Source organism: Pogona vitticeps, chromosome 2 (assembly GCF_051106095.1).
Source record: "Pogona vitticeps strain Pit_001003342236 chromosome 2, PviZW2.1, whole genome shotgun sequence".
Classification (NCBI taxonomy): domain Eukaryota; kingdom Metazoa; phylum Chordata; class Lepidosauria; order Squamata; family Agamidae; genus Pogona; species Pogona vitticeps.
This window is the reverse complement of record NC_135784.1, coordinates 181528593-181555752: the sequence shown is the minus strand read 5'-3', so window position 1 is coordinate 181555752 and position 27160 is coordinate 181528593. Positions and strand designations below refer to the sequence as shown.

General features: G+C 44.3%; 1 protein-coding gene across 3 annotated transcripts in view; it reads left to right on the top strand.

Annotated features, from left to right (window-relative positions):
* The window catches only part of CC2D1A (coiled-coil and C2 domain containing 1A), a 57451-nt gene that overhangs the window by 10694 nt on the left and 19597 nt on the right, over nucleotides 1-27160 (top strand). For all 3 annotated transcript variants that reach the window (XR_013542310.1, XM_072991522.2, XM_072991521.2), the window contains exons 9-21: nucleotides 3505-3577; nucleotides 4557-4673; nucleotides 5815-5945; nucleotides 7255-7327; nucleotides 9335-9453; nucleotides 10404-10545; nucleotides 11584-11756; nucleotides 12783-12905; nucleotides 15172-15230; nucleotides 18573-18689; nucleotides 19630-19703; nucleotides 22023-22081; nucleotides 23690-23741. Coding sequence is in view for 2 of the 3 variants with exons in the window: in XM_072991522.2 (XP_072847623.2) it covers nucleotides 3505-3577; nucleotides 4557-4673; nucleotides 5815-5945; nucleotides 7255-7327; nucleotides 9335-9453; nucleotides 10404-10545; nucleotides 11584-11756; nucleotides 12783-12905; nucleotides 15172-15230; nucleotides 18573-18689; nucleotides 19630-19703; nucleotides 22023-22081; nucleotides 23690-23741 (1312 nt within the window). In the remaining variant the exon portion in view is untranslated. The remainder of the gene's footprint in view (nucleotides 1-3504; nucleotides 3578-4556; nucleotides 4674-5814; nucleotides 5946-7254; nucleotides 7328-9334; nucleotides 9454-10403; nucleotides 10546-11583; nucleotides 11757-12782; nucleotides 12906-15171; nucleotides 15231-18572; nucleotides 18690-19629; nucleotides 19704-22022; nucleotides 22082-23689; nucleotides 23742-27160) is intronic.

The following is a 27160-nucleotide window of genomic DNA, read 5'->3' as shown; positions in this document are numbered from 1 at the left end:
TTATTTGTCATTGCGCTCACAAGTGGGTGCAACAAAATGAGGTGCTCTTCCCCAAGGTAAAACTGGACAACACTACAAAAAAAAGTTAAAATATACACAACTTTCACCATCCAAATATAGATACCCCGTTTTCTCTCAGCAATTAAAATCCACCAAAAACCTATGGCCCCACATTTAAACTCAATACTGCACTTGGGTAAAAACTGTTCTTGAATCTGCTTGTCCTTGCTTTCAATACCCTGAATCTCCTTCCTGATGGTAATAGTTTAAAGAGCTGATATCCCGGATGAGAGGAGTCTTTCAGTATGTTAGATATCTTCCTCTTACATCTGTTCTTATACAATTCTTCCAAAGAGGGGAGTGAACAGCCAATGATGTTTTGGGCCGTCTTAATCACCCTTTGAATTGCCTTTTTCTCTGCCACTGTGCAGCTCGTGAACCATACACAGAGACAGTAGGATAATATGCTCTCAATCGAACTCCGATAGAAGGTGATTAACAAACTCTCAGTCAATTGTTGCTTTCTAAGAATCCTTAGAAAATACAACCGTTGTTGTGCCTTCCTGATTAACGCAGCGGTGTTTGCATTCCAAGTCAGGTCATTTGTTATGATAGTCCCAAGAAACTTACATTCAACCACCTGTTCCACACAAACTCCATCTATATACAGTGGCTGAATGTCTGCTCTTTTTTTCCTATAGTCCACTATGAATTCCTTGGTTTTTTGGATGTTAAATAAAAGATTGTTTTTTTTGCACCAGCGGGATAGCTGTAATACCTCGTCCCGATACGCAGACTCATCATCCCCAGAGATAAGTCCTACTAGTGTAGTATCGTCTGCAAATTTGATAATCCTATTACTGGGATGGTTATTGGTGCAATCCGATGAATAAATGGAGAACAGTAGTGGACTAAGGACACAGCCTTGTGGAGTGCCAGTGCTGAGTATCTTGTCAGTAGAGATGTAGTCATTCAGTTTAACCCTTTGTGGACGATTTGTTAAAAAATCCAAAATCCACAGACAGATAGAATCTGGAAAATCAAGATCTTTAAGTTTGTCTATTAATCTGTGGGGTATAATGGTGTTAAAAGCAGAGCTAAAGTCCGCGAACAGCATTCTTACATAATTCCCTTGTGTTTCCAAGTGGGATAAAGCCATATAAAGCACAGTATTGATCGCATCCTCGGTTGATCTATTTTCTTTATAAGCAAACTGAAGCCCATCAAAGGGATCAGGAAGGCAGGAGATAATATATTTCCGAACTAACTGCTCAAAGCACTTCATTAAGATTGAAGTTAGTGCCACCGGCCTGTAGTCATTCGGACTGTTTGTAGGCAACTTTTTAGGCAGTGGAACGATGACGGAAGCCTTGAGACAGACGGGAACTGCGCATAGTGTCAGGGATCTATTAAAAATTACAGTCCATATCCCGGCTAGCTGATCAGCACAGTCTTTTACCACCCGACCAGGAATTAAGTCGGGTCCAGCTGCTTTTCTGGAGTTAACCACTTTCATAGTCTGTCTCACATCCTGCTCATTCACAATGAAGGGGGGACTCTGCTGAGTAAATGATGGCAAACGAACAGTTTCAGTTTGATCGATCTCGAATCGAGCAAAAAAGTTGTTCAACTCCTCAGCCACCTCCACACCTCCGCCTGAGGAAACCTTTTTTGCTTTGTAGTTTGTTAGTTGTTGAACCCCCTGCCAAACTTGCCTCATGTTATTGCTGAGAAAGCAGTCTTCAATTCTCCTCTTGTATTCGGCCTTAGCTTGCTTAATGCCTCTCCTCAAATTCGTTCTTGCTGCACTGTAGTCTAGATCATCCCCAGACTTAAAAGCCTTATTTCTAGCATACAACAGGCGTCTAACCTTCCCGGTCATCCAAGGTTTTTGATTGGGATAAACCCGGATACGTTTATCCACTGTGACCGTGTCAATACAGTGTGCCATATACCCTAACACTGCAGCTGTATGTTCTTCCAGATCAGGATGGTCAAAAATTTCCCAATTTGTTTGTTCAAAACAGTCCTTTAACTGCTCCATTGCTCCCTCCGGCCAGCTTTTCACTGTCTTGACTACTGGCCCTGACTGTTTTCTCAGAGGAATATACTCTGGAGCTAAAAACAGGGACATATGGTCAGACTGGCCCAAGTGTGGCAATTGTAATATCCTGTATCCATTTGCAATATTCGTGTAGACCTTATCTAAGGTGTTCAGCCCCCTAGTAGCACACCTTACATGTTGATGGAATTTGGGGAGGACTGCACGTAGATCTACATGATTGAAGTCTCCTGCAATAATGTATACAGCATCCGGAAATTTATTTTGCAAGTTGCCAATTTCATCGCCCAGATGACCCAGCGCCAAATCCGCATTTGCATCCGGCGGAATATAAACAACAAGAATAATAACAACGCTGAATTCCCGTGGAAGGTAAAAAGGTCTGCATTTAACAGACAGATATTCCAGCTCCAAAGAGCTATGACGTGTTATAATCTCTGAGTTTGTGCACCAGCTCTCTCTAACAAACACGCACAATCCTCCTCCTCTGCACTTCCCCACATTCCTGTCTCTGTCCAAACGATGTAATAAAAAACCTTCCATATCAATAACAGTGTTTGGAATAGTGGGGTTCAGCCAGGTTTCAGTGATTAACAGCACGCAACAGTTTAAACGAGAAATGTAAGAGGGTTTGAAAATATGTCGTTGTTCAACAGAGTGGCAGACACTGAACTCTCCATTGCCTTTAGTTGGAGCGCCTTTCAGAGCTAGTAGTAGAAATATCGAAAAACGTCACAGTCCACTTCATACAAAAGCTGGCAGTTAAACTTATACAGTGGTGCCTCGCTTAATGGCGATAATCCGTTCCAGGAAAATTGCTGTTAAGCGAAAACGTCATAAAGCGAAAATAAAAAGCCAATTGAAATGCATTAAAAACCGTTCAATGCGTTCCAATGGGCTAAAAACTCACAGTCCAGCGAAGATCCTCCATACGGCAGCCATTTTCGGTGCCTGTATAGTAAGGAATCAGTCCCTAAACACAGCGGGGAGCCATTTTAATTACCCGGTGGCCATTTTGAAACCGCCAATCAGCTGTTAAAAAAATCGTTTTGCAAAGAATCGGTTCCCAAAGCAGGGAACCGATCATCGCAAAGCAAAAAAACCCTATTTAGACGATCGTTTTGCGATCGCAAAAGCAATCGCAAAAACGTCGTGAAGCAGATTTGTCGTAATGCGGGGTAATCGTAATGCGGGGCAGACTGTAATAGGAGGCAAAGTGGCAAGAACAATCAACTGATGCCAAATTACAAGTGTTATAGAATAGTTGAAGGAAAATCCTTTTCCGTAATGCCATCTGTCTTGAAATCTCAGTACTGTCCTGGGGCCTCAGGGGCTTCTGCTGTTTCTGGTAAGGAAAAGCTGCGTCTTGCTTAAAACATCTTAGGACTCTTAGCTGAAATGTTAGAGAAGAGCGAGCTAACAATCATTTTAACTTTTTTCAGACGTTTGATCCTGTTTTGATCTCTGTGGGTAAAGGAGAGACTGTTGATCTCAGCAGTCTGCCTCCACCTCCAGGTGAGAATGGGAACTTGGCTGCATATGCCTAGGGTCTTGCCAGTGAGTAAACCACAGAATATATGCGCAACTTTGCAAAAATAGTAGGTTGGATTGAACTTATGCACAAAAAAAGGCAAAATGTATTGCCATGATTCTGGAAGTGGGGATCTGGTCTGTTGTTCAGTATTTCAATAGGGAATCACTGAGCTGAGATGGCGTACCCCAGTCCTATTTCTACTCAAAAAGCGATAGAGGTTTTCAATTATGTCCTTAGAGTACATATATAGAACCCTAAGTCTGGAACAGTTGCTGAGTCACAGTTGGTTCTGTTCAAGATAACCCATAATCACGTAGGAGAGGAAGCTGACAGAGGCAGGGGTGGGGAGTGTGGCACCCTCTAGATGCTGGGCTGCAGTTCCCATGGTCCCTCGTTATTGATAGTGTTGGCTCAGGTTGATGGTAGTTGTAGTCCAACATCAGGAGGATCTTTCCTCTGCAGTTGCTCTTGCCTGTCTTCAGGGAGCCTTCTGAAGATCTTAAGACTGTAGTCATGTGTGCACTTTAACAGGAGTATGTTTTATTTAATTCAAGAGGACAATATTTTTGGGGGTTAAGGTTGTGCTGCCACAATCTTATGCCATCCTACTCACAAGGCCAGCATGAAAGGTGAAGACATGTTGGCATTCATCTAGATTATAACAGTTTGGCTCAACTACCCAACCTGGTGCCCTCCACAGGCATTAGGCTACAGCTCCCCTCATCCCCACCCAGGAAAGCCAGTGACAACTGCCCAGGGCCACTGCAGTTGGAACAGAGGAACAGCAGACTGAAAATGTGGCCTAATCATGTCATGGGTCTTAATAGGGAGTGTGTGTCGAAAATTGTAGGTGTCCCCCTTGACATTTTCAAATTGATGGGGGGGGAGCAGGTTTTAATAGAGAAAGATTGGCCAGTCTCTTGTGAACGGACCTTCAGCCCAGTTGTCTGTTGCCCACAGATCAGTTGTCCAAGGAGATGTTGTCCTCCAGTGCGCAACAGCCCCCTGCGTCGACAGCCACACCTCCTCCTTCACAGGCTGTGACCCCTCCGGCACCGACTGTCCCAAGCCCAGGAGGTAGGAGGCCAGAAGGATGCTCTCTTTCTTTTGCCTTGTGCTCTGAGGTTACTGCACCAGGGGCACAGGACCCTGCCGATAAGTTGATAGCATTCTCAGCTGTCTCGTGTGAGCGCATGTGTGCTGCTCCATCCCTTCTCTTCCATGCTTTGCTGACTTTCTGATAGAAAGAAACTTCTCTTTGGGATCAAGTCTGGGCCTAAAAGCCTTCTTGCTTGAGTTAGTAAACTCGGATTCGGCTGTAAACCCAGATTAATTGCTCACAAACGCATACATGCATAGAATCTTCATATTTTTTACAAGTCAACTCAGAGGAGCATACAGCATAAAAACGTAATCCTCATGTGTAAGAAGTATGTGTTATAAAATTACCAAAAAGGGGGATCAGATGTTAGAAACTGGCGGTCACAAAAGAACAGCACCACCAACTGATCTGTATGGGAGAGGGGGGGTATGGGAAAGTGTGGGTTGGTCAATTACATCTCCTTTTAATGGTTTAGGCGTCTGGCTGCAGAGCCAGAGGTTGGGAGTTTGATTCCCCACAGTGCTTCCTACGAGTAGAGCCAGCCTGTGTGGCCTTGAGCAAGCTGCACACTGTCCCAGGGCATCCCCAGAAGAAGGGAATGATAATCAACTTCTCTTCCTAGGAAATCCTAAAAGCCGTTGCCATAAGTTGGAATTGAGTTGACAGCACGTGATTACTTAGGGTGATGTTACACAAATACCCTGTCATGAGCCAAAACTGCTAGGAAGAGGAGCAATGGGCTGGGGGGGGGGCTTCTTGATCGAAAGGTACCCAAATCAAAACTGGGCTTCTTGTGTAGAATACTGGGAAGAAGTAGCGTTCTCCCTGCCATCTAGTTTTCAGGGTTTTTTTCCCTTAAGAAAACACGTTCACAGACATGAGCCCCAACCGGCAGTGTGAAATAGCACAGCCCAAGCCGTGGCTTGCCACCTCAGGAATATAAGTAATACTTGTCCATGTGACTGCCTGCAATATTAAAGGGAGGATGCGGGCAAAAGTATCGTACTTGTTCAAGATAGGCCATCCCCACCCCCACCCCCTTCCTGCTGATGTTTCCAGGTTCCTTCTAAGGCATCATGCTCCAAGTATGAATTGTGATGGGTCCTTTGTTTCCAGATGTGCCCCCTCCGCCTCGAGACATGATGGAGGCCCTGCAGCAGAGGATGGACCGGTACAAGGCAGCAGCTGCACAGGCCAAGAGCAAGGGAGATGACCGGAAGGCCAGAATGCACGAACGGATTGTGAAGGTCGGTGTCCCATTTGGAAGTCGAAAGTCTTTGTTGTCTGTTCATTCACTGCTTAGCTTCTCTTTTTGAATTATATGTACTGTAGATATTAGGATATAGTTTGAGAAGAACGAGCCCAGCTATCTTTTTCACTTTTGCCCCTGTGTGACTGGATTTAAAATTGCTGGGATGTGTTCTGATTTCCTTTCGCTTCCCTGTGATGGAGAGGCATGATAGATTAGACTCATAAGACTGTTGTGTCCTGAAATCCTTTATCATGGTTTTCATTTCATTAGATATTGTTCACAGAAGCTGTTGTAATGCTGTTGTTAAATTTAATATCCAGGTTTTGAAATTTATTTTTGAACATTGATGTTGAGTGTGTAATGTTCGCCTCTTCAGAGAAGTATTTGTCCCTGACAACGTCTCATTAACTACCCTCACGACAGCCATAGATTCTCCTATGTCTTTCCACCCTTCCCGTTTGTGATGCTTCTTCGTGGAAGGAGAGATAAGCCTCCCGCTGAGTTCTTGGAAGGGTCTTTTTAGCCTGAATTGCCAGAAGGATATTGTGTTCCTCGGAACAGATGCTTCTTGAGGAAAACTGACAGATTTTTACATTTTAAAAATCCACACCTGTATACTGAAAGGAATTAGTCAGAGGATTGCAGTACTTCAGCAGGGTGGATTTAAGGCTACTCTGTGCTATAACCTGTTTTCCTATCTTTAGAGAGCACTGTGAGGCAGAAAACTCTTTCCTGATATGAGATTGGCACATTGTTCACATTGTCTGGTGAAGCAAAAGCAGGGTGGGCCAAAATACTTCTTTCTAACTTAGTTTTAAGAACTAGCTGAGTTTAAGAACACTGGCTGTAGGCCACACCGCTTCCAAGTTCTGTCATAATACCATCTGTGGGTTAAACTTTCTCAATAGGTTGCAGAGCAAGTGGAGAGTTGTTTCTAGTAAGTAAAGCTCTCTTTAAAAATTGAGTTAAAGATGAAGGTATTAAACTTCAAATGGCACCTTGCAGGCTTACTATGTCCTGTGAAGTCTTGTACAAACAGATAATTATAATAATTAAATGGGCTTGCTTTAATAAAGTTCCTGATTATGTATCGTCGTCGTTTAGTCGTGTCCGACTCTTCGTGACTCCATGGACCAGAGCACGCCAGGCCCTCCTGTCTTCCACTGCCTCCCGGAGTTGCTTTTACACACACACCTTTTTTTAGCAGTGCTGAATCCCGTAAAAGTGGGATTCTTACTAAAAAGTGTTTTATAGGGACCATATTATCAAATTACCTTCTTTTCTTTTCTTTATCCAAATACCAGCAATATCAAGATGCCATCAGAGCTCACAAGGCAGGGAAACCTGTTGAGTTTGCTGACCTACCTGTTCCCCCAGGTATGTTATTCTTCACATTTATTCTGATTGTTTGGAGCAGGGTTGTTTTGAGTTCCCCCCAACAAGCTTCCAGGTAGTGACAGCATTACAGATAGTAGACAGGGTCCAGATAGGACAATGGTCACATTAGGGTTGGTCTGGAGAAAGGCAATTAACCAAGCCCTCTTATTGGCCTAAGGAAAGGCTTCTATGCCAAGCTTTATATGATAATGAGAAGGAGGGAGAATGATGGCAGCTCCTTCCCTCAGAAGCAGCCACAGGATGCTAGGCGAGTTTTCCCTCACTAGAACACCCATGTGGCTTAGCAACCTTGGGAATGGCACCCCCACATCAATGCCACCACCACTCCCATTATCTGTAATTAGGAAAAAGGTTTCCTAACATTCTGCCTTCAGGCACATCTGGCTCCTTTTCTCTCTTTACCACCAAAACCCTGCCTGTTACAGAGGATTCTGGGGAGTGTGTTGAGATGTATGCCGCCGTCTGCTCTACATAGGCAGCTGAAAGGAGATACTGTACTAACTTTCAGGACGGTAGTAAAGCAGGATGTTCCACTTTAGGCTTGCAGGCAGGCAGTGCTCCTTCTGACAGCTCCTCCAAAGAACACGGTGCCTGCGGTTAAAAAGGAACAAACGTGCTACTACATTGCTGCTCTCCTTATTGAAGATACTGGATATTGTGATTTCTCCCACCTGCAGGCTGGAATGGTTCAGTCAGTATTGGCACATCGTACTTTTCTACAGGTGCAGACCAGACTTCAGTTCCCACTGGACACTACCCTGTTTCCCTGAAAATGAGCCCTAGTATGGTTTTTCAGGATGCTCATAATACCCCCCCGCAAAAAGCCCCAGTTAAGTGAAACCCCACCCTCCACCCTTGTGCAGCAACCAGAAGAAGATGATAGGACTCTATTTGAATAAATGTAGATTGTTGTACATGAAAAAAATAAAACATCCCCTGAAAATAAGTTCTAATGCATTTTTGGAACAAAAATTAATATAAGACCCTGTCTTATTTTCGGGGAAACACGGTGGTTAGAAGTGTCACTTGTTCTTCTATGTGAATGAAAAGTGATTATAAATATTTTTATACGCCCTTGAAGCTGAACATTGTAATAAGGGATCTGGTCAATCAGGAAATCCAGGATTATAGTATTTCACATAGCATAAAGTAATAGCCCCAATCAACCAGTGACATTGCTCTATGTAAGCACCCTCTTGCTGGACAGGGAGGTGGTAAGGCAGGTGGTCATTGCTGACATCTTGTGGTAGCACCATATGAGGTCAACACAAAATAACAATTTAAACAGGTGATTCTTCGAGGACAGGAGTGGGCAAAGTATAGCCTGTAATGTAGATCATGTGCAGTTCCCCAGTTCAACCACACATATACACATTTAAAAAAAACCCTGAAAATAACATTTTATACTTCTTGATGTCTCTAGGCGTGGCTGTTTTTTGTTTTAAGGAGGGTCTCCTAAGCCTACAAAACATGTACATTTAGATTTGAAATGGACAGGCTGAGCACTTCCGGTGTCTGCCTGCCTGCCTGCCTGTCTTTTTTTTTTTGGAGGGGGGAATCATTTCTAGACTCTGTACAGCCCACGTCAGCTGCCTGCGGTGACTGTATTTTTGCTGGTTTGTGAGGGTGGAGGGAGCAACTGTAGGTCCTCCTCTGGCCACATGAAATTTTGTTCAACATTGTGGCTGGCTTCAGGGAGCTGGGTGGGCATTGCCCACAGTTTCAAATCCATAATTGTAGTTAGAAGCGCTACAAAATCCTGCCATTCCCCAGAAAGCTGGCTGACTTCTTATCAAATTCTGTCCTTTTGTTCTGTTTGCACATGCATTTTACCTGTACCTCTGCCTGAAAGATGCCATGAGACTGACTGAGCCATGAATTCATCTAGGGAGTGGATGAACTGATGGGCTAAAATGCTAATCCAGGAAACATAAGAAAAAGAAAACCAGTTCGACCTTTTTTAGATTTAATGTTATCTTTTGGCAGGTTTCCCTCCCATTCAAGGAATGGAATCTTCACCTGCAGATCAAAGCTTATCTGGGATCCTCGAAACAGCCATGAAACTGGCCAACGAGGAGGAGGAAGGTGCTGAAGAGACAAATAAGGTACGTATGTTTGTAAGATCTTAAAAGCGTTGGTGGAAAAACATGCAACTTACCATGAGCTGGCCAGGTGTCCGATAATGGAGAGGGGTAAATACATCCATCTATCATGACAAATAGTCTCTTAAAGGGAATGGCAGAATAGTTTCTGGAATGGAGGGTAAGTCAGGAGTAGCTAGCAACCGAGGCTGTTGAGACAAATTGGTGTTTCTACTCTGTGTGAAGAATCTAATAGCACTGTTTATTGCTTTTGTTTAAAAATTTATTTTAACCAGCTTCACCTGGCTCTCCAGGCATAGCTACTATATATTTAAAAAAACAACACAACCATACACACACAGGGTGTCATAGATTTTGATCTTGTTGCCACCTGTGCTTGTATCTGAAAAAAAAGAGTCCATTAAGTAAAGGATTCCCCCATCACGGATGACTGGGCGTTGAGGCAGAGCACTAGCCAAAAGTAGAGAACAGCTGGTTGATTGTGTTCGTACTCCATCCAGAAATACTTTCATAGATACAAATGCAGGAACAGGTGAGACCTTTATTGGACCATTAAGAAAATAAAACAGAAAACAAAACAAAACAACAAAACAGTGTATAGTGATGAATTCCCAAATACTGGCTAAGGAGGGGTTTGAAGCCACACCTCTCCCCTCAGGCCTCTTCCAGACTACATGCAGCTCTTTCCATCTAAATCTGGCCCCAACAATGGCCACGAGACTTAATAAAAGCATATAATTTTGGAACTAACCACAAGAACTTGATGCACAGCCTGAAGAAAAAGAGTTATTACTGAAAGCTTGCTTTTTTTCTTTTCTTTTTGATCCCCCTCCCTTAAATGCTCCAATAGAGGTGACCACCTGTTCTTGCATTTGTTCTTGTTCTGGGGACCATGCAGCCCTTTCCTGGTTTTACTTTTTTGTAGATGGTTTGCCTGCTTTTTTCTCCCCCAGCCTGAACCCTCCCCAACACCATCCAAACCGGTCAACGCACTCCAACCCAACCTGCCACACCAGCCAGGCTCACGAGCTGTGGCCCCTGCCGCTCCAAAGTCAGCGGCAGCTGCTAAAAGTGCTGCAAAGGTCAGCACAAGAGGTACTTCTGCTTTGTTGTTGTTGTTGTTCCCTGGCTGCTTTTGTGACTGTGAGTGTAGTGTGAGGAAAGGCAGGGAAAGGAGGAGGGAGGGATGAGCGAGTTGAATAAGCAGATTCAGTCATCAGGTCTTGTATCTCAGCAGGTGGAACAGCCACAACAGCAGATAAATTTCAGAGTTGGTTTGTCTGTTTCTCTTTCTCTCTCTTGCCTTCTCCCACCACACTTTCTCACCTACTCTCGCTCTCACTGAGCAGAACAACATTGTCTAGCTCATGCAAGAGTTCTTAATCTGTAAACCAAGCCAGGTTTTACAGATGCCTTGCTCATTCTCTTGAGAGAAGCAAATTAAGGTTCTTTTCTGATGGAAACTGGTCCCCCACTTTCTCTCTCTCTCTCTCTCTCCAGCATCCAGCACACAAGCACATGGAAAGGCATTGGTCCCTTGTGTTATCCCTTTTAGCAGTTGCGGGATCCACGTGGCTAGTACACTAGTTCTTTATGCTAGAATCCCTGGGCCATTTGGGGCCTTCCTTGAGGTAGTTTAGCACCCATTCTCATCCACTTCTGGTTGTCAGAACCTGATAAAGGTGACTGACTCCCCCAGGAGTACTACAAAGGTTTATAGACCTCCCAGGCAAAGAGAACCAGGTGCTGGTTTTAAAAGGGGAGATACCAGTTCTTGAGGGCTGTAGCACGACTGTATTTAGTACTGGCAGCTTTTGGAAACGAGGTACAAAAGTGTTGATGTGTCGGTCACAACATCTGGCAAGGATTAATAATGATAATAATTTCTTAGTTCTAAGACTAATGCAGACTCTGTAGTGAGCCTTGTCTCCTGAGCAAATGTTCTTTTGTGCTGCCAACAGACTCATAGAAAGTGACTGTTTCACGTATGTGCATGTGCACTTGCCCCCTAGTAAACACACCAAAGTGTGTGCTTTGTATCCTTCAAGCATGTGAAATGCTTGTGTTCTTCTGTTTCCATGAGACTAGAACAGCTACGATGGAGCTCCTCTGTCCTTATGTTTCTTCTCATAGCTCAGCAGCAGCTGGCCTTCCTGGAAAACCGGAAGAAGCAGCTGATGCAGGCTGCACTCCGTGCAAAGCAACAAAACGATATTGAGGGCGCTAAGCTGTTCTTGCGCCAAGCTAAAGGTCTGGACCCCATGATTGAAGCATCGCAGAATGGGCTCCCAGTTGACATAACTAAGGTAAGATATCCTCTTCCTCTCTCTTTCTCTGCAGACCTCCATACACATTTAACTGGAAACTAGCTTGCAATGTGAACCTGCGTCGGTGCTTTGGTTGCTTAGAACGATCTTCTCAGAGCAGAGGGAACCCTAACCAGAGGCATCCTTACTTTGTGGCAGATTTGAGGTTATCCTCAAGCCATGGCAGAATGTGACAGCAATCTGATCTGTGTGAGTCCCAGTCCTCTGGGAAATCTGTTGATGGCTTCATACTCACCTGAGCCGATCTGCTCAGTTTAGAATAGGACCTTCTTCTTTGTAAATTCACATGTTCCAGGGCTGAATTTTCCCAGAAGTTTTATAGTAATTGAGGGCCTGATTTATTCTGAACCTCAGAGAAAAGCTGCTAGAAAGAAGGCCTTCTTGGTTCTGGGTCTTGACGTCTAGTTATGTAAATCTTCCCCCCACTAAAAATAATAATAATTTGAAACAAGGATGATTTCTTTCTGTCACTAATCTAAGACTTCCTTTTTCTCTGTTTGGCCTACAAGGCTGTTGAATATTTGCTATGATCCACGAATGTAAGTGCAGTGGAGTAAATCATAGCGGCCATTGTGCTGAGTCATGTGACTGGTGCACAGAGAAAGTACCAGTGGTGACTCATTAATTAGTGGCAATTTACCACTCTGATTTACACTGCTATATTTACACTGGCATAAATTAACCAACAGGATTCCATCTATCATTTTTGGCTTTTATATTTGTTTTTGTTTTGTTTTGTTTGGGCTGTGTATTAGACCATTTGTATCATATTACTGTTCAGTTTTAAAATAATTGTACATGCCTTGTTGTAGGCATCCTTTATGTAATTATTAAAGTAGCCAAATGCTGTGATCTTTAAATGCAGTACAGCCTATGACTGGTGCTCTCTTCACTCCTTCTGTGGCGACTCCCGCATTTGTGGATGGAGGCAAGCAGATGATGTATGTCTTTTTCTGGGAGCAGCTAATTTGGATCCTTTCCCTCTCCACCCCCGTCTCTCTACAGGTGCCGCAGGCCCCTGTGAATAAGGAGGACTTCACCCTCGTGCAGCGCCGAGGAACCAACATCTCCTCAGAGACAGCTGCCCAGTACACTGAGCTGGTGAAGATGATGAGGCAACAGCATGAGGTAGTAGAGCACTAAGAAGTTCTGAAAATATTGCAGCCACACCTGCCAAAGCAAATTAGTGGGACTCTTGGAGGGAAAGCTGACCTTTTGGCATATTAAACAGGGATGTGGCCAGCCATGGTCTTTTTTTGGGAGGGACTAGGAGGCAAGTTCATTAAGGTGGAAAGCTTCCTGCCCTACATTCCCGCAGTGGGTTTGGTGAAAGATCACAAGGTGGGCCCAAGCAGTGGGGGCAGGACTTGATGTTGCTCTTACAAATCTGAACATTTTGCCACCAAACAGACAAAACATGCCTCAGTTCTAGGTCTGCTGGTCAGGATTGTACCCACTGCACCAGGTCCATAGGAGAGTAAAGCAGAGTCTAGTTTCATGCAGCAGATTCCTGAGTTGCGTACCCGTTATTGCTCTCCAGAGCCTTTGTATTCGGAAGGTGTTCCTCTGGAGGAAACTTGTGAAGGTAGGAGATGAAGTATGATAGCTTTGCTCTGTTTTTTCTTCTTTGCAAGCACCTCTTTGGTGAAAGTAGGGGAATGCTTATCAGATCTTAAAGAGGAAAAAGCAAGCAAACAACAACAACAAAAAACCTCCCAAAAACCCAGAGCAGGTCTGCAGCCTTTCTGCCAGGCTGGTAAGTTTCCTGAAAGCGTTTGGCTGGCCCCTATTAGAAACAGGAGGCTGGGTTAGCTGAAGTCCCAACAGAGATCATAGGATGGATCAACTCTGCTCCCCTGTCAGCAGCCAAGGTGACTCTCCAGTTTATACTTAAAATATTGTGTGTGTGAGAAAACGGCATCAAAAGAGGTGTGTGGTGTAGATAGCAAAACTGTCCCCACATTCTGATGCTTCAGGCATTTGTTTCCCACCCATTTAATTTCTGGTAAGAGCTGGTCAGTAATTAAAAAGTGCTGAGGCAATAGAGTGTGAGTAGGAGTTGCTTCCCCTCACCCACATAATCTTTTTTGATATAATGAGACACAGCACCAGCCTCTCTTTTATATGGAGCAGGTGGATCAGAAACATGAACTTGGCTTTTGCCTCTGTGTGTCTTTGGATTTCCAGAAGATATCAGAGAGCTTGTGACTGGGAACAACAAGTAAACTGTGGGTCAGGAATGGTTTCTTTAGCGTAGTCATGATTCTGGGGCTTTTAAACCAGCAGAAGGGAGTAGGTGCAAAGAAAGTCCAAACAGGAGCTCAGCGCACAGGGGCATGTTTTGAAGGAGATGAAGGCAGTCCTTTAACTGGACAGAGAGTTTTCCTCATTGTTCAGGTTGAAATTGCCTAGAGTGATGGCTTGAGTCTCGGTGTGCAGTATCAAAAGAGCCTTTGTGCCTTCTCTTTCCTCGCCTGCTGGGTGAGATGGTGGCTGGTCAGTGGTGGTTGGAGTACATCCTGTGGATGTGAAAATTGCTCACAATTACTTCTTGATAAGATAGGTTGTCTTGACATGTTGACATGACATATTGGGAAATACAGCTGTAATGTTTTTGCAATAACAAAACCATGTTTTCTGTTGTGAAGCAAAGCATGTGTGTGTCCACTTACACTGAGGAAGTCGGCAAAGATGAATTGGCTGATCCAAAAAGACGCCAACAGCTCATCCAGCAGTTCTTCTTTTTAAGGGTTCATTCACCAGAGCACCAGCTACCACAGTTGCGTGCAATTTCCAAAAATCATCTTTTCAAATGCAAGAACTGTCATTGAGAATGCAAGGAAATGTCTTACTCTTTGACAGGCAAGAAGAAGGGGAGAAATGCAATTTTTTGTTCCATATAGAACATCTGTAGGTTGTGTGCATGTCTGAATGCCAATGGACTCCACATCAGGTTGAACAAACCTCATGGCAGTTGAATATTTGGAATTTATTCTAGTCCATTTGCACCTGTAACTTCTGGAGTTTTCCTGATTATGGTGTGTAAAAAGTGCACCCTGGCTACCTGTATAGGTCTACATTTCCTCCAATGTGTTCATTTTTGGAAAGGCAGAAGAAAGTTTGAATAGAGTGAGGCACTAACCTGGTCCATTGGGAGATCCCTACAATAACTTTGGCATTGTATCAAAGGTGAGCACGTGGGGTGAGTCACATCAAGGAAAATGAAGATGGTTTCTGGGTTCCCTGAGAAGAGAGATTGCATTCTCTGGCTATATAAGGGCTGCTACTCGTGTAAGAGTTTGACTCTAGGAAGATCCATGACCTCTGGGAGTGAGCCAGGTCTATCACATGACTGTCTCCTCCTCCTCACCTGGCTTCTTTTTTTCTGTTGCAGATGTGCATGAATTACTCCAAGCAATTCACCCATTTAGGGAACATTGCAGAAACGACTAAGTAAGTGTGTCCATAATATGGCAAAGAGGCTTCTCCTCCGAATGGCCCTTTGCACCACTGCATATGGGCTGTGTTGTCAGAAATGCCTTCACAATGACACCTTTTCCCTTGACTCTACTACATATGGCCTTTTTCTTTGTCCTCTCGAGGAAACAGGTAGTTATATATGTTTCTTTGGGTTTGAAGAACCCAAACAAAAAAAAAAATGGATTCCACAAACAAATGATAGCAAAATGTGAAAGAGGAAGATGAAAGATAGTGATGAGATTTTTTTTTCAAGAGAAAAAGCAAACTTGGAAGTCCTTGGGAAAATTAATGGTACTAACCAAAGCACAGAATTTGCAAGCCCAGGATCCCTATTGAATCCCTGTTAGGGTTGGGAAAGACTTTTGTCTGGATGTCTGGTGGGTTATCAATGATGCGGCCGGGACTGATTTCAATAATCCTGTGGTTTGGCACAATAGTAAGGTTGCTTCCTGTTTCTCTGAGTGAAATGAAGAAACTGGATCTGATAATTGAGGGGGCATTTTTATTATGGAGGAGTCTAGGTCACTGGTTCTTAACCTTGGGTTACTCAGGAGTTTTGGACTGCAACTCCCAGAACTCCCAGAAGCCTTCACCACCTGCTGTTTGTACACTTACTCTGTTACATAGTTCATAGAATGATTTGATTTTGCCACTTCTAATGAAATCCGTAACCAGCAATGACACAGAAGTTGCCATTTTATATGGAATGTTATGTTTTTCTGACTTTGCTCTCAAAATATCATAAACTTGTTTGTAGACATTAAACTAAGCCACCTGTTAGTTATAGTTGGTGGGCTTCCAGTTTTTGCTGCTTTCTAACAATACATTCTCTGTTTGCTGTTAACTCTTCGATACTGTTTTTTGAGATTGTTGCTTAATCAGGAATCTGTTTAGAACTTGCATTCTCAATTCTTCATTGACTGCCTTTTACAGACAAAACTGGGTTATTTCCACTACATTAGCCCCAGCCAAGTTCCCTCCTCCCTACCTTATAACTCTACTGATCCAGAGCATGCTGAGCTAGAAGTTTATAAAATTGTGAGGTCCAGTTTCAGTTTGTGATGATGATAGCTGCTGAGGGAGGTGAGGGTGAGGGCTGGCTGTTTTAGCTGGGCTTAGTATGAGGAAGTCTATCTTGGATATGTCGGCTTTTTAAAAAAAATAATTTAAAAACAAAAACAATTACAACAAAAAATACAAATAATAGTGCTGTTTTAAACTGCATTCTAACGTGCACCCCATACCCACGGGACCCCATTGAACAATTTTTATTGTGGATTTCCTTTCCAGAATGGTATAGATTGTTATTTAGAGGCTTTCCCCTTTCCTTCCACTAATACAAATTCAACAAATCTACCCCAAATAGCATAAAAAATATTAGAACTTATTTCCCCTCTTTCTTAGGTTCAGTAGTCAATTTATCATTTAATGCAATGTCCCGTACTTCATTATACCAATCTTCTAATTTAATATAATTTTTGTCTTTCCAAAACCTAGGTATTAATATTCTAGCACTTGTCATAAAATTGTTGATCAATTCCTTCGAGTAATAATCCAAATCTACGTTGTCAAAAATTGACATTAAAGCAATTTTAGCATTAAATTTGATATATTTACCAAATATCACATATTTCCTTAAAAATTAGTTTCCAAAATTTCTTAACCAGTTTGCAATCCCACCACATATGATAATACATACCAATTTCCTCATCACATTTCCAACAAGCTTTGGGGTATGCTGAATTTATTATATTCAATTTTACAGGAGTCAAATACCATCTTAAACAGTTTTTTTAAAAATTCCTTTATTCTTATCGACATTAACCTTAAAACTCTCATCCTCCACATTTTTATCCAATCCTCTATTTTAATTTCTACCTTGTAATTTTCCCAAATTAATTTCTATAACCTCTTTTTTGAGATCTTGTCCGTGTTGCAATTGGAAATTTATTATTTTAATATTAGACCTTCTGAGGTTATCCTCCATGTAAATCAGCTTTTTATTAGTTTCACTGATTTGTTCATCCAAGGAAGATACTTTTTCTCGATCTGATTGAACTGTATCGGTCTCTAATTTTGCTTTTAACATCTTTGAGCTCCGATGAAACCCCTGAAATTTGATCCCGAAGTTTATTAATACTCATTTCAATAGACTTTGCTCATCTCTCTGTTTTATCAAGGCCTTGAGTCATTTTAGAAGAAATATCCCTTACGAGCCTTGTGAGCTCCTCCATTGCTATCTCCTTATCTTTTCCAGTTGGCACCCTCGTTAATCTTTCCAAACTGCAGTCTGAGGCGGCTTTGGCAGATTTATCCCTCCTCCTTGACATAGAGAGGTCTAATTAAGAATAATCGTTGTTGTTACAGGCTTTTCATTAGGAGCCAGTTAGAAAAAAATTCCAAAATTTATCAGACTGAAAAGTGAAAGTAATTTCCAGTTTTAAAACAACACAGTCCTTAGAGAGTTTAATTAACTCTACAGGTTCCTTATCTTTCCCTTCAAGGATTTATACAAAAAGAACCAGTTATCTAGAAGAATAAATGCATTTTAAAAGTTTTTACCATCCGGGGCGGTAGGGAGAATCAGCTCCTAGCTGGTCATTCCCCCGCGCAGAAGTGACCTCTGGATATGTCAGCTTGTTGAGAGTGTTGTCTTCACCCTCCACACCATTCAAGCTAGTTGGCCTTTTTGTGTGAAGGAAAGAAAGGCATCCTCCTTTGTGCTGGCAATGGAATTCTCCTTTCCCGGCTGTATCAGCAGCCCCAAAGTGGCTCTTTCTGGGTTGCCTATGACTCTGTGGTCCCCCTGCCTTTTTACAACAAAACCAAGTCTGCCTTGCGTGAGAGCTAGAGCCACAGATCCTTCCTTGCCTGCTCTGCCGCCATCCTTTGCCCATTACCCCCCCCCAGGGAAAGACATCCAAATTTTTTTTATTATTATTATGGGCTGCTTCACTGGGCTGGTCTCCTCCTATTCTCTCTCTGTCTGATGTGTACTCCCACAGTTCTCCTGCAGTGGGGGCTGGAGCCCCCACATGCTTGGCCTCAGTTATCTTGATTCACTTTGCCCAATTCATCATCATCCAGGCCCCCTGACATTTGTGGGTTTAATCTAATCTGTACCCTGTGAGTTTGAAAAGTGATCAAGGCTGTTGCAAAGGAGATCACATAATCCACATCCAAGATGTGCGGGGGGGGGGGGAGTTGTGTAAACTGGCAGCTGCTTAATAACATGTTACCTTCCTGGGCATGACGTTGAACTCCCCGGAAGCTCCTGCATCAGCCTATAAACTAGGTGTCTGTTTTCCTCTCCAGGTTCGAGAAGATGGCCGAAGAGTGTAAAAAGAATATGGAAATCCTAAAACAAGCTCATGCCAAGGGATTTCCACTGCCCAAATATCATTACGAGCAGCGGACGTTCAACGTGGTCAAGTGAGTGAGGCATCAGCTTGCCATTTTTCTCCCTCTTTAAAGGGCCAAATGGTTATTCTGTCCTCTTTCCTAGTCATTGCTCAGAAGAAGGTGTGTCAGGCTTCACGGGGGGGGGCGGGGGGCAGTGATTTCTTTCCGATTCACAGTAATTAGAAGCCATGCCTCCTTTCCTTGCTTGCCTTGCTGCCACCATCCCAAGAAGTTCAAAAATCCAAATTAAGGCAAAGTGGTGTTTATAAAAAAAGAATCCAAACAAAGGTTTAGGAAAATATCTTTCAAAGGTTCATGGTGCCTGCTGCACAGAGGAAGAGCAGCTCAGGTTGCATTCGGCTTGAGCCAGCAGCCACATCGTTGATGAAAGCACGCCATGCTTGGCATAGTCTAGGGTGAAGGTGAGACTCTCATGGCCATATTGCACCCACCTCCCACCCTTCTGCCATTTTTGTGGTCTAGGAACCCCTCTCCCTCTCAGCCAGGAAAAAAAAATCTTTATGGGGGGAAAATGGCAATTTCTGCCTAAGAATGTCCTTTCGAGAATGGTGTGGGTCAGCTGGTGGAGGTGGACTGTCAGTGTGTGGGTGGAAGGAGACTCAGGGCAGATTACCCTGAAATGCATTGTGTACAGCTTGACTTGCAGGAAAATGAACACTGTTTTCAAACTGAGCGTGCAAACTCATGGGTGTGAGAGAGATTGCGTGTCTCCTATTTCTCTTTGGGCTTTGCATGCACTGTTCTGAATGTCTCTGAACAAATGTCCTTGACTCTTTAGAACTGTCAGTAGGCTCCCAGATATCACCTGCCCGTGTTATGGAGCAGCTCAAGCCCTCTGGTCTACCTTTCAGCATCTGGTGGCTGCATCAGATAATTATCTTGTGACATGGGTTGGTTTTGTTTCACAGGCACTGATTTCTCGCTCACACACCCTTTTCTTTTCTTTTAGGATCTTTCCAGAACTGAATAGTAACGACATGGTCCTTTCTATAGTGCGAGGTGTCAACCTGCCTGCTCCCCCAGGTAGAAAGAATATGCTGTGGTTTCCGTTTCTGCAAACGAAGGATCTATGCTCATTGTGATCATTGTGATCCTGTAGGGGCAGAACCTGGGGGAGAGCGGAAGAGGGTTTGCTGTGATGAGATTCCAAAGCCATCAGTAGTTGTTACTGTACGAGAAGAAAGATTTTAATTCTGTTTCCCCCAACCTGATGTTCTCTCTTATGCTAGATTTTCACTGTCTCCGGTTGGTATGACCTATGGGAATGATGGGAGTTGTAGTTGAACACATTTGGATCCTACATGGGCTGCAAGAGACTGGTTTAGTGTTTCACTTTGCTTGTAGAATTTATCTTGACAAATAAATTGTGTAATTCAGGGAAAGGGATTTTTATTCCTTCAAGATGTTTAGACTTTCAGCTTCCATCAGCCCCATCAAGCATGGTCAGTGGTCAAGGATTATGGTAATTGTAGTTCAAGTCTGGAGGAGAGAAAGGTTCAACGACCTTGATATCAGGGGAATATGTGTGTTCAAGGCTGTATACCTCTGAAGAGTTAAGGGCACAGGACAGAGCAGGGAGGAAGGGAGTTGTCGTCTCACCCTCCTCCTCGTGCATTTCCTAGTGAAATATGACTAAATCCCCTTGGAGCCAACATTCTGGACTAGAGGAACATTTGGTTTGATCCAGGAAGGCATTTCTCGTTTTTTTTCTGCAAAAAAATAATTTCTCCACCACTCAATTAGATCCTTCTCATCATCACCTTTCTTGCTACCCCCACACCATGTTTCAGTAAAATCTCTTCCATCTGTCTTATCTGTAAAATGCTACATGTCTTTTACTCCTCTTCCTCCTTCTCTTTGTCAGTCCTATTCTGCAATTTTATTGATTGCCTCCCGGTGTGTTATGGTAGAGAGCAAAAGCCATAGGCTCCAAGTAAAATGTTAAACCAAAGCATTGTTATGCCATCTTTTATTTGGAGGATGAGAAGAAAGGGATTATTCTCGGGGGTTAGACAACCTGAGCCCGGGGTTTTAACCCTGTACTCCTTAAGGGTAGCTAAGTTGACAAATTTACATTGCATGATTTATTTAGTTTACATCCTGATTGCTTTTCCAAATGAAAACTCAAGTCAGTTGGCAACAATAGAAGAGGGCAGTCAGACTCCTAAAGATGTGACTTGAATCTAGCTGGCGCAGCTCTCTTCCTTGTCAGTCACTGCAGTAACAGGTAGAAATCCTGCCAGAGCCTTCAGTTTGTTACTGATTCCTGTACAAATCCTTTGCAAGTGTGGTCCAAAGTCAATAAGTCGCTGGTAACTGAGAGTTGCTTTTGTTTGTGTGTCTGCAGTCTGGAAAAGAATGTTCCTGGAAAGGGAGATGGAGAAAGAGATGTGTTATTGCAGTAGCAGAGAGCCTGTGAGGCTTTTGTGTTGGGAGGCAGATAGAGAGAAAGTCCATTTATAGAGCGGTCAAGGATTAGCTGCTGTAGCTGCCACTGCCACACAAACAAGAAAGGGCTGGTTCCTCCGTTGATACACAGTTCATACATTCTCCTACCCAATGAGCTCAGGTAAGAATAATATGTGAAAGAGGAGCGCCCTTTTTTCGTGTCCTCAGCCGTTCCTAAGTGCTTTGAAGCTGGCCGCCTAGAGTGGACTTTCCCCGAGATTTTTACCATGGCTTTTGTTTGGGCAGATCACCAAAAGAAGGGATAAAGTGTGCTTCTCAAGTGTTTCCGAGCTCCAAAACAGTTACTTCCCGGGAATTGGAATAGGAGTGCTGTGGAGGAGATCCCTCCCTCTACTGTCTTATCAGTCCCTTCCTGCTCACCCCCAATTTGCAGAATTCTATCTGTTCCTCTCTTCTTTGTGGCTTCTTTGTGATTTGGAAGAGAATCCCTGAGTTTCTGAAGTGCATTCTTTTCTCCTGACTTCTTTTTCACCCAAGCAAGGACTGGTTCCAAAGGTGGTTTGCATTAAACAGCTTTCACTTTAAGGCCGTCTCCAGGGAATTTGCTGCTGACACTTCCACAGGAGAACAGAGGCGACAGTGGTTTGTGATGGTGTTTCTGTCCATCAGACTTTCTGAGGGGAAGAGTTGATTTTTGCAGGCTTTAGAAGAGTTGGGGGCACAAAGCCAATCTGAGCAGAGTTCTGGTTGGAGGCTTCAGCATCACATGACAGCCAGTAACGTTTGCAGCTGGAGGTCAGCGCATGCCACAGTTACAACAGTGGATGTGCTTGTACAAAACCAGCTTTCTCTTGCTGTTTCAGAGCCAGTTGATTTAAGTCTAAAAGGTTTCCTGACTCTTAGTTGGCATGTTTCTGTTTTCTTATCTTTCAGGCATGTCTCCTAGTGACCTTGATGCTTTTGTACGCTTTGAGTTCCCCTACCCCAACGCAGTAAGTCACAGCAGCTTCATTTTAATCATTAAAGCTACCAGCTAGAAATTTCCCTGGGCATCCCCAATCTTTTCTGGGCCCATGGACACATTGGGAATGTGATATCAATACTGTAAGCCAATATTGGGTCCTCCTCAGCAGAAAAGTAGGGTATTAATTTTTTTAAATAAATAAACGATACAAGAAAGCGAACATATTTTGAAAAAGTGGCAGAGGCACCAGCTCAGATACCTACCCCAGAGACCTGTCTATTCATTCATCAAAGGATTAAGTAATTTCCCCCAAATAGCAGAGTCCAAGCAAGAGTTTGCATTTTGATCCCAAATACCAAACTGTACATTTGCCTTTATCATCGTTGTTTAGTCGTGTCCAACTTTTGGTGACCCCATGGACCAGAGCATGCCAGGCCCTCCTGTCTTCCACTGCCTCACGGAGTTTGGTCAGATTCATGTTGGTAGCTCCGATGACACTGTCCAACCATCTCACCCTCTGACATCCCCTTCTCCTCTTGCCTTCACACTTTCCCAACATCAAGGTCTTTTCCAGAGGTTCCTCTCGTGAGATGGTCAAAGTATTGGAGCCTCAGTTTCAGGATCTGTCCTTCATATAGGATGACAAAAACGCCCATTTTTTTCAGAAGGCAGACTGAAATTTTATGAAGAAAATGTGCAGGAGGTAAAAGTCAAGTCTGTGACCCAAATACTAGAATCATGTGCCTATTTCACAAAACGCTTGGAGGACCCAGCTCCAAAAGGGCACCTAAATAAAACACTCCTGAAAGAAATATTAGCAAAACATAAACAGTGGGGGGTGGATGAGGCACAAAACAATCAAAGGCCATTAGGAAGACATGCAAAAAAAGACAGCCAGACCAAAGGTCTCCCTGCTCTCCCCTAACTCTCACCCAGGCAACAGCTGCATGTCTTCCTTTTTCCCTGAACGACAGCCATCACCACCCACCATTTTAGCCGTTGGCTGGGCATGCTCTGAGCATAGAAGAGGGCTATTCTCCAGGCCCAAACTTTCCAGGCAGGTTGCCTTTGGAGCATGCTGAGAAAAGGGCTGAAACTTTGTTTGCTGGCTAGAAATGGGCTGAAAGTTAAGAATGTTCTTACACTAAGCAACAAGACTTCAGTCAACATGTTGATGTTGTTGTTTGAAAACAATGAGAGCAGGGCCTCCTTGGTGCCTCCCATTTATATGCATTGAAAGAGAACTATTTACTGTCACCAAAAGTCATATATGTGTAGATGAAAGTGTAGTGTGTGTGAGAAGCTGGGAATGATGATGATACTTCTTTGAGACACTTTGGTCAGCAGTCAAAGATGTCTACTTCCCATGAGTGTTGTCAGGAAGACAGCTGCTCCCTCTACCATTCAAAAGAGGCATTGCACAGCTATGCTGTCTTTCTGTCCTTAAAGGATTTTCAGGTTCAATTTAAAAAAAAGATAATAAAAGCAGTGAGACAGCACAAGAGGGTTACAACGAGAGGCAGTGTTGTCTGGACCATCTCCTCCCCATAACATTTGGTGAACGAGGCAGAGGGACTGCATAATACAAGTCTCAACTTGAAGTATTAATTCCTCTTTCATGTTCCTGTGTTTGTAGGAGGAAGCTCAAAAAGACAAGACCGCCGTGATCAAAAATTCAAACGCTCCTGGTAAATGCCCACATGTATGCCTTTGGCTATTTGACAGAGAAGGAGCTTTAATTTCCCTTCCCCAATCCTGAGCTGAATGATGGGAGACACTAAGGCAGTGGTCCCCAACCTTGGGCCTCCAGATGTTCTTGGACTTCAACTCCCAGAAATCCTGGCCAGGAGAGGTGGTGGTGAAGGCTTCTGGGAGTTGTAGTCCAAGAACATCTGCAGGCCCAAGGTTGGGGACCACTGCACTAAGGGGTTGGAAATAGGTCGGGTCTGGGAACATGTTAGGCTTTATAAAAAAAATTGTGGTGTCACAGGTTTGGATTACAGTGCATAGGGGGGGATATTTAACCTTTCCTTCTCCTGATGTAATCCCAGTGAAAACCATTTTCCCTCTCTAATAGCAGTGTATATGAGAGTGAATTTTATCTAGAACATGACTGGGGAGAAAAAGGTTAAACATTTTCCTCTTCCTGGCCTCTGCTGTGACTTAAAAAAATAACTCATGCTTGCATACATTTAATGCCATGTAATTTAGCAGGAACAGCTCCAGTCCTGGAATAGAGGGAGGAATCCTAGAGAGAGCATCTGATAATGATAGGAAGTGGATAGAATGGATAGAATTATGTTATCTCAGAGGAAGTGAAGGTCTTTCTCGGCCTTCCTTCTGTCTCTCATCCACTTAACTGTCTGTGCCGTAGTGGAAGGAGATGTAGTTGCCAGTATTCAGATGTGGCTTTCACTGGAAGCAGTGAAGAAGGAAAGGTCATGACGTGAGGAGCGGAAGAGTGCCATCTTCACTTGCTGCTGGGGAAGCATAGAAGACGTACCACAAGGACACCAGGCTGTCCCTGTGTGGAAGATGCTTTTATGACTATTCAAATCTTTATCTTCAGAAAGCTGAAGATACAGATTTGAATTCAGTACAGAAGACGTGAAAGCAAAGGAGGGAAATATGCTGTTAGGTTCAGAGCCATGCTTGGGAAGGTAACAGGGTGCTTGAACTGGAAGTCCCGGAGTGCCCAGCCCATGTGGTCAGTGGGATTCTGGGAGACATGGTCCAGCACAGCAGGTGTTACAAGCCTTGGCCCTATGCTAGCCTCCAGATAATCCAGGGAACATCTGTGGGGCATGAACCCTGGCATAAGGCATGCTGTGACTGCTGCACAATCTCCTTCTTAAGAGCCAGGCCTAAAAACCAATGAGCAGGAAAGAGGACTCCCCAGAGCAAAAACATGAAAATAGGTGCTGTGGGCAGGGACAAAAGGTGACGTCCGGTGTACGTAATGGTTAGTAAACAGAGGGCGTCATAATGTCACAGAGGATACACCCAGGGTATTTAGACTACCAGTGGGGATGGGTGTGTGCAGTCTTCACACAGATATCTTAATTTGTCAGACTTCCGGTACCATATGTGGTATGAATAGAAAACCCAGTGGTCTTTATAGGGTCTATTCTACAGTTTGTAATTATTAGATGCTGAAGAAGAACCCCGGAATAGGAATAACTATGGAAATCCCATCAATTTACTGTTGATATGACACAGGTTCCTTTGGTGCTATATGTACTGAACCTATTTATGCATTTCTGTACTATATTGTTGACACTTGTTGGTTGTATTTAATCTTTTAATGTACTGGTTTTGTGAATCCTTTGTTTCTTCTTCGTGGACTCTGTGAAATCACACTAATGGGTTAATCTGCGCTTGCGCAGAAGGCCTCGGAACATTCTAGAGCTTAAAGTAACACTTTTGGCTCCGCCCCCCCAGGACCTCATGGTCCGCCCGCCCTAACAGCCATTCAGTTCCATTTTTTCCGCTGCTGCAGTTAGGTCTCCTAGCTAGAGCTCCGTGAAATATTGGAAAGATCTGGAAGATTCCTGAGATTTGGCTCCGCTTTTCATGCCCAAGGGAAGTACTTTACTTCATCTTATTATTAGGGGAGTTTTTGGACTGTGTCTGAGGGTTTTCCCTCACTCCCCTACCCCTTTTTCCCCCTTGTTTCTTGGACTGTTTCTTTCCCGCCTTTTTTCTTTTATGGCCTCCAAGGCACCCTCTTCACCTAAAGTTACTTTTAAAAGCTGTGCCGCCTGTTCTAAAAAGATCCCTTCTACAGACGGCCATCGTTATTGTTTATTTTGTCTTGGGGAGTCACATATCCCCCAGACTTGTCGCCACTGTGAACGTTTTACCCGGCAAGGCCTGAGACTTAGAGAGCAACGTCTTCGGGCAGCGCTCTGGGAAAAATCCCTCACCGCACCTGCTATGGCGGCGTCCTCTGCGCCTGCAGATTCAGCTCCTGCACCTGGCCCTAAAACTAGGGCTAATGGCAAGCCAACTACGTCTACCAAGAAGGCTTCTAAAAAACCCAAGCCTCCTAAGAGTCAGGCCACGGCCGCCATTCCTCCCCCGCCGTCTCCTGCGGCCACTCCTCAACTCCAACCGTCGCCCTCCCTGCCTGCTCTTACTCCGCAATCTCCTATTGAGATTCCGTCCCAGGCATCGTCGGCAGATTCCTCTCCACCATCCTTGCCACCGCCGACCGATACGCCGGACATACCTTTCTTCCCATCCCCTAGGAAGAAGAGAGCCAAGACAAAGCATTTGGAAACAGCCTCTGGAGATTCCCGGTCTCCGAGCCCCTCGGGACCGAAGGTCTCCCCCCGCGGGGCTCGACATTCTCGCCCCAAGAAGCCTAAGAGGCATGAGGCTACGGAGGACAAAACCGCTCCGCTCAAACTTTCCAAGGGCTATTTAAGAAAATGGCGGAAGCAGATGCAAAAGCTCTATGACCCGCAGCTTCTATACAGCCTCGCTGTGCGGAGTTCCTCATCCGACTCCTCGTCCTCCTCATCGGTCTCCTCCGATTCTTCGGTACTGTCGGTACCGTCACCCCGCGATACCGACAGGGGTAAACGCCGACACGTCCACTCGGTACCGACCCTTCACGATATCGGAGCGAAAGGGTCCCGATCGGTACCGGGAGGACCTTCCTCCCTACGGAAGACAGAGCAACGGACCACTGCCGATGGCTGTGTACCGCCTCCAGATCCGATACCGACCGGTATCCCACGTTGTGCCACCACCGATACCGGAGTCGGTACCGCGCCACTCGGTACCGACGCGGTGCCGCCTAAACCGAAGCGTCATCGCGATTCGGTACCGGCGAAACCGCACAAGAAGAAACGATGCCACGTTTCCTCTGACTCTGACTCTTTTCAATTGGATCTCCTCGATACCGATACTGATCCCGATACCGGGCACGGTACAGGACACGGTACCGGACACGGTACCGATACCGGACCGAGGGGCAAGAAACGCTCTAAACGAAGAGGCAAATCGATACCGGCCCCCGTTTTTCCCATGCCGGAACTCCCATTCCCCCCGTCCCTCCCTTCTGATCATCCCGACGACTCCTCCTCCAAGTGCTCATTTT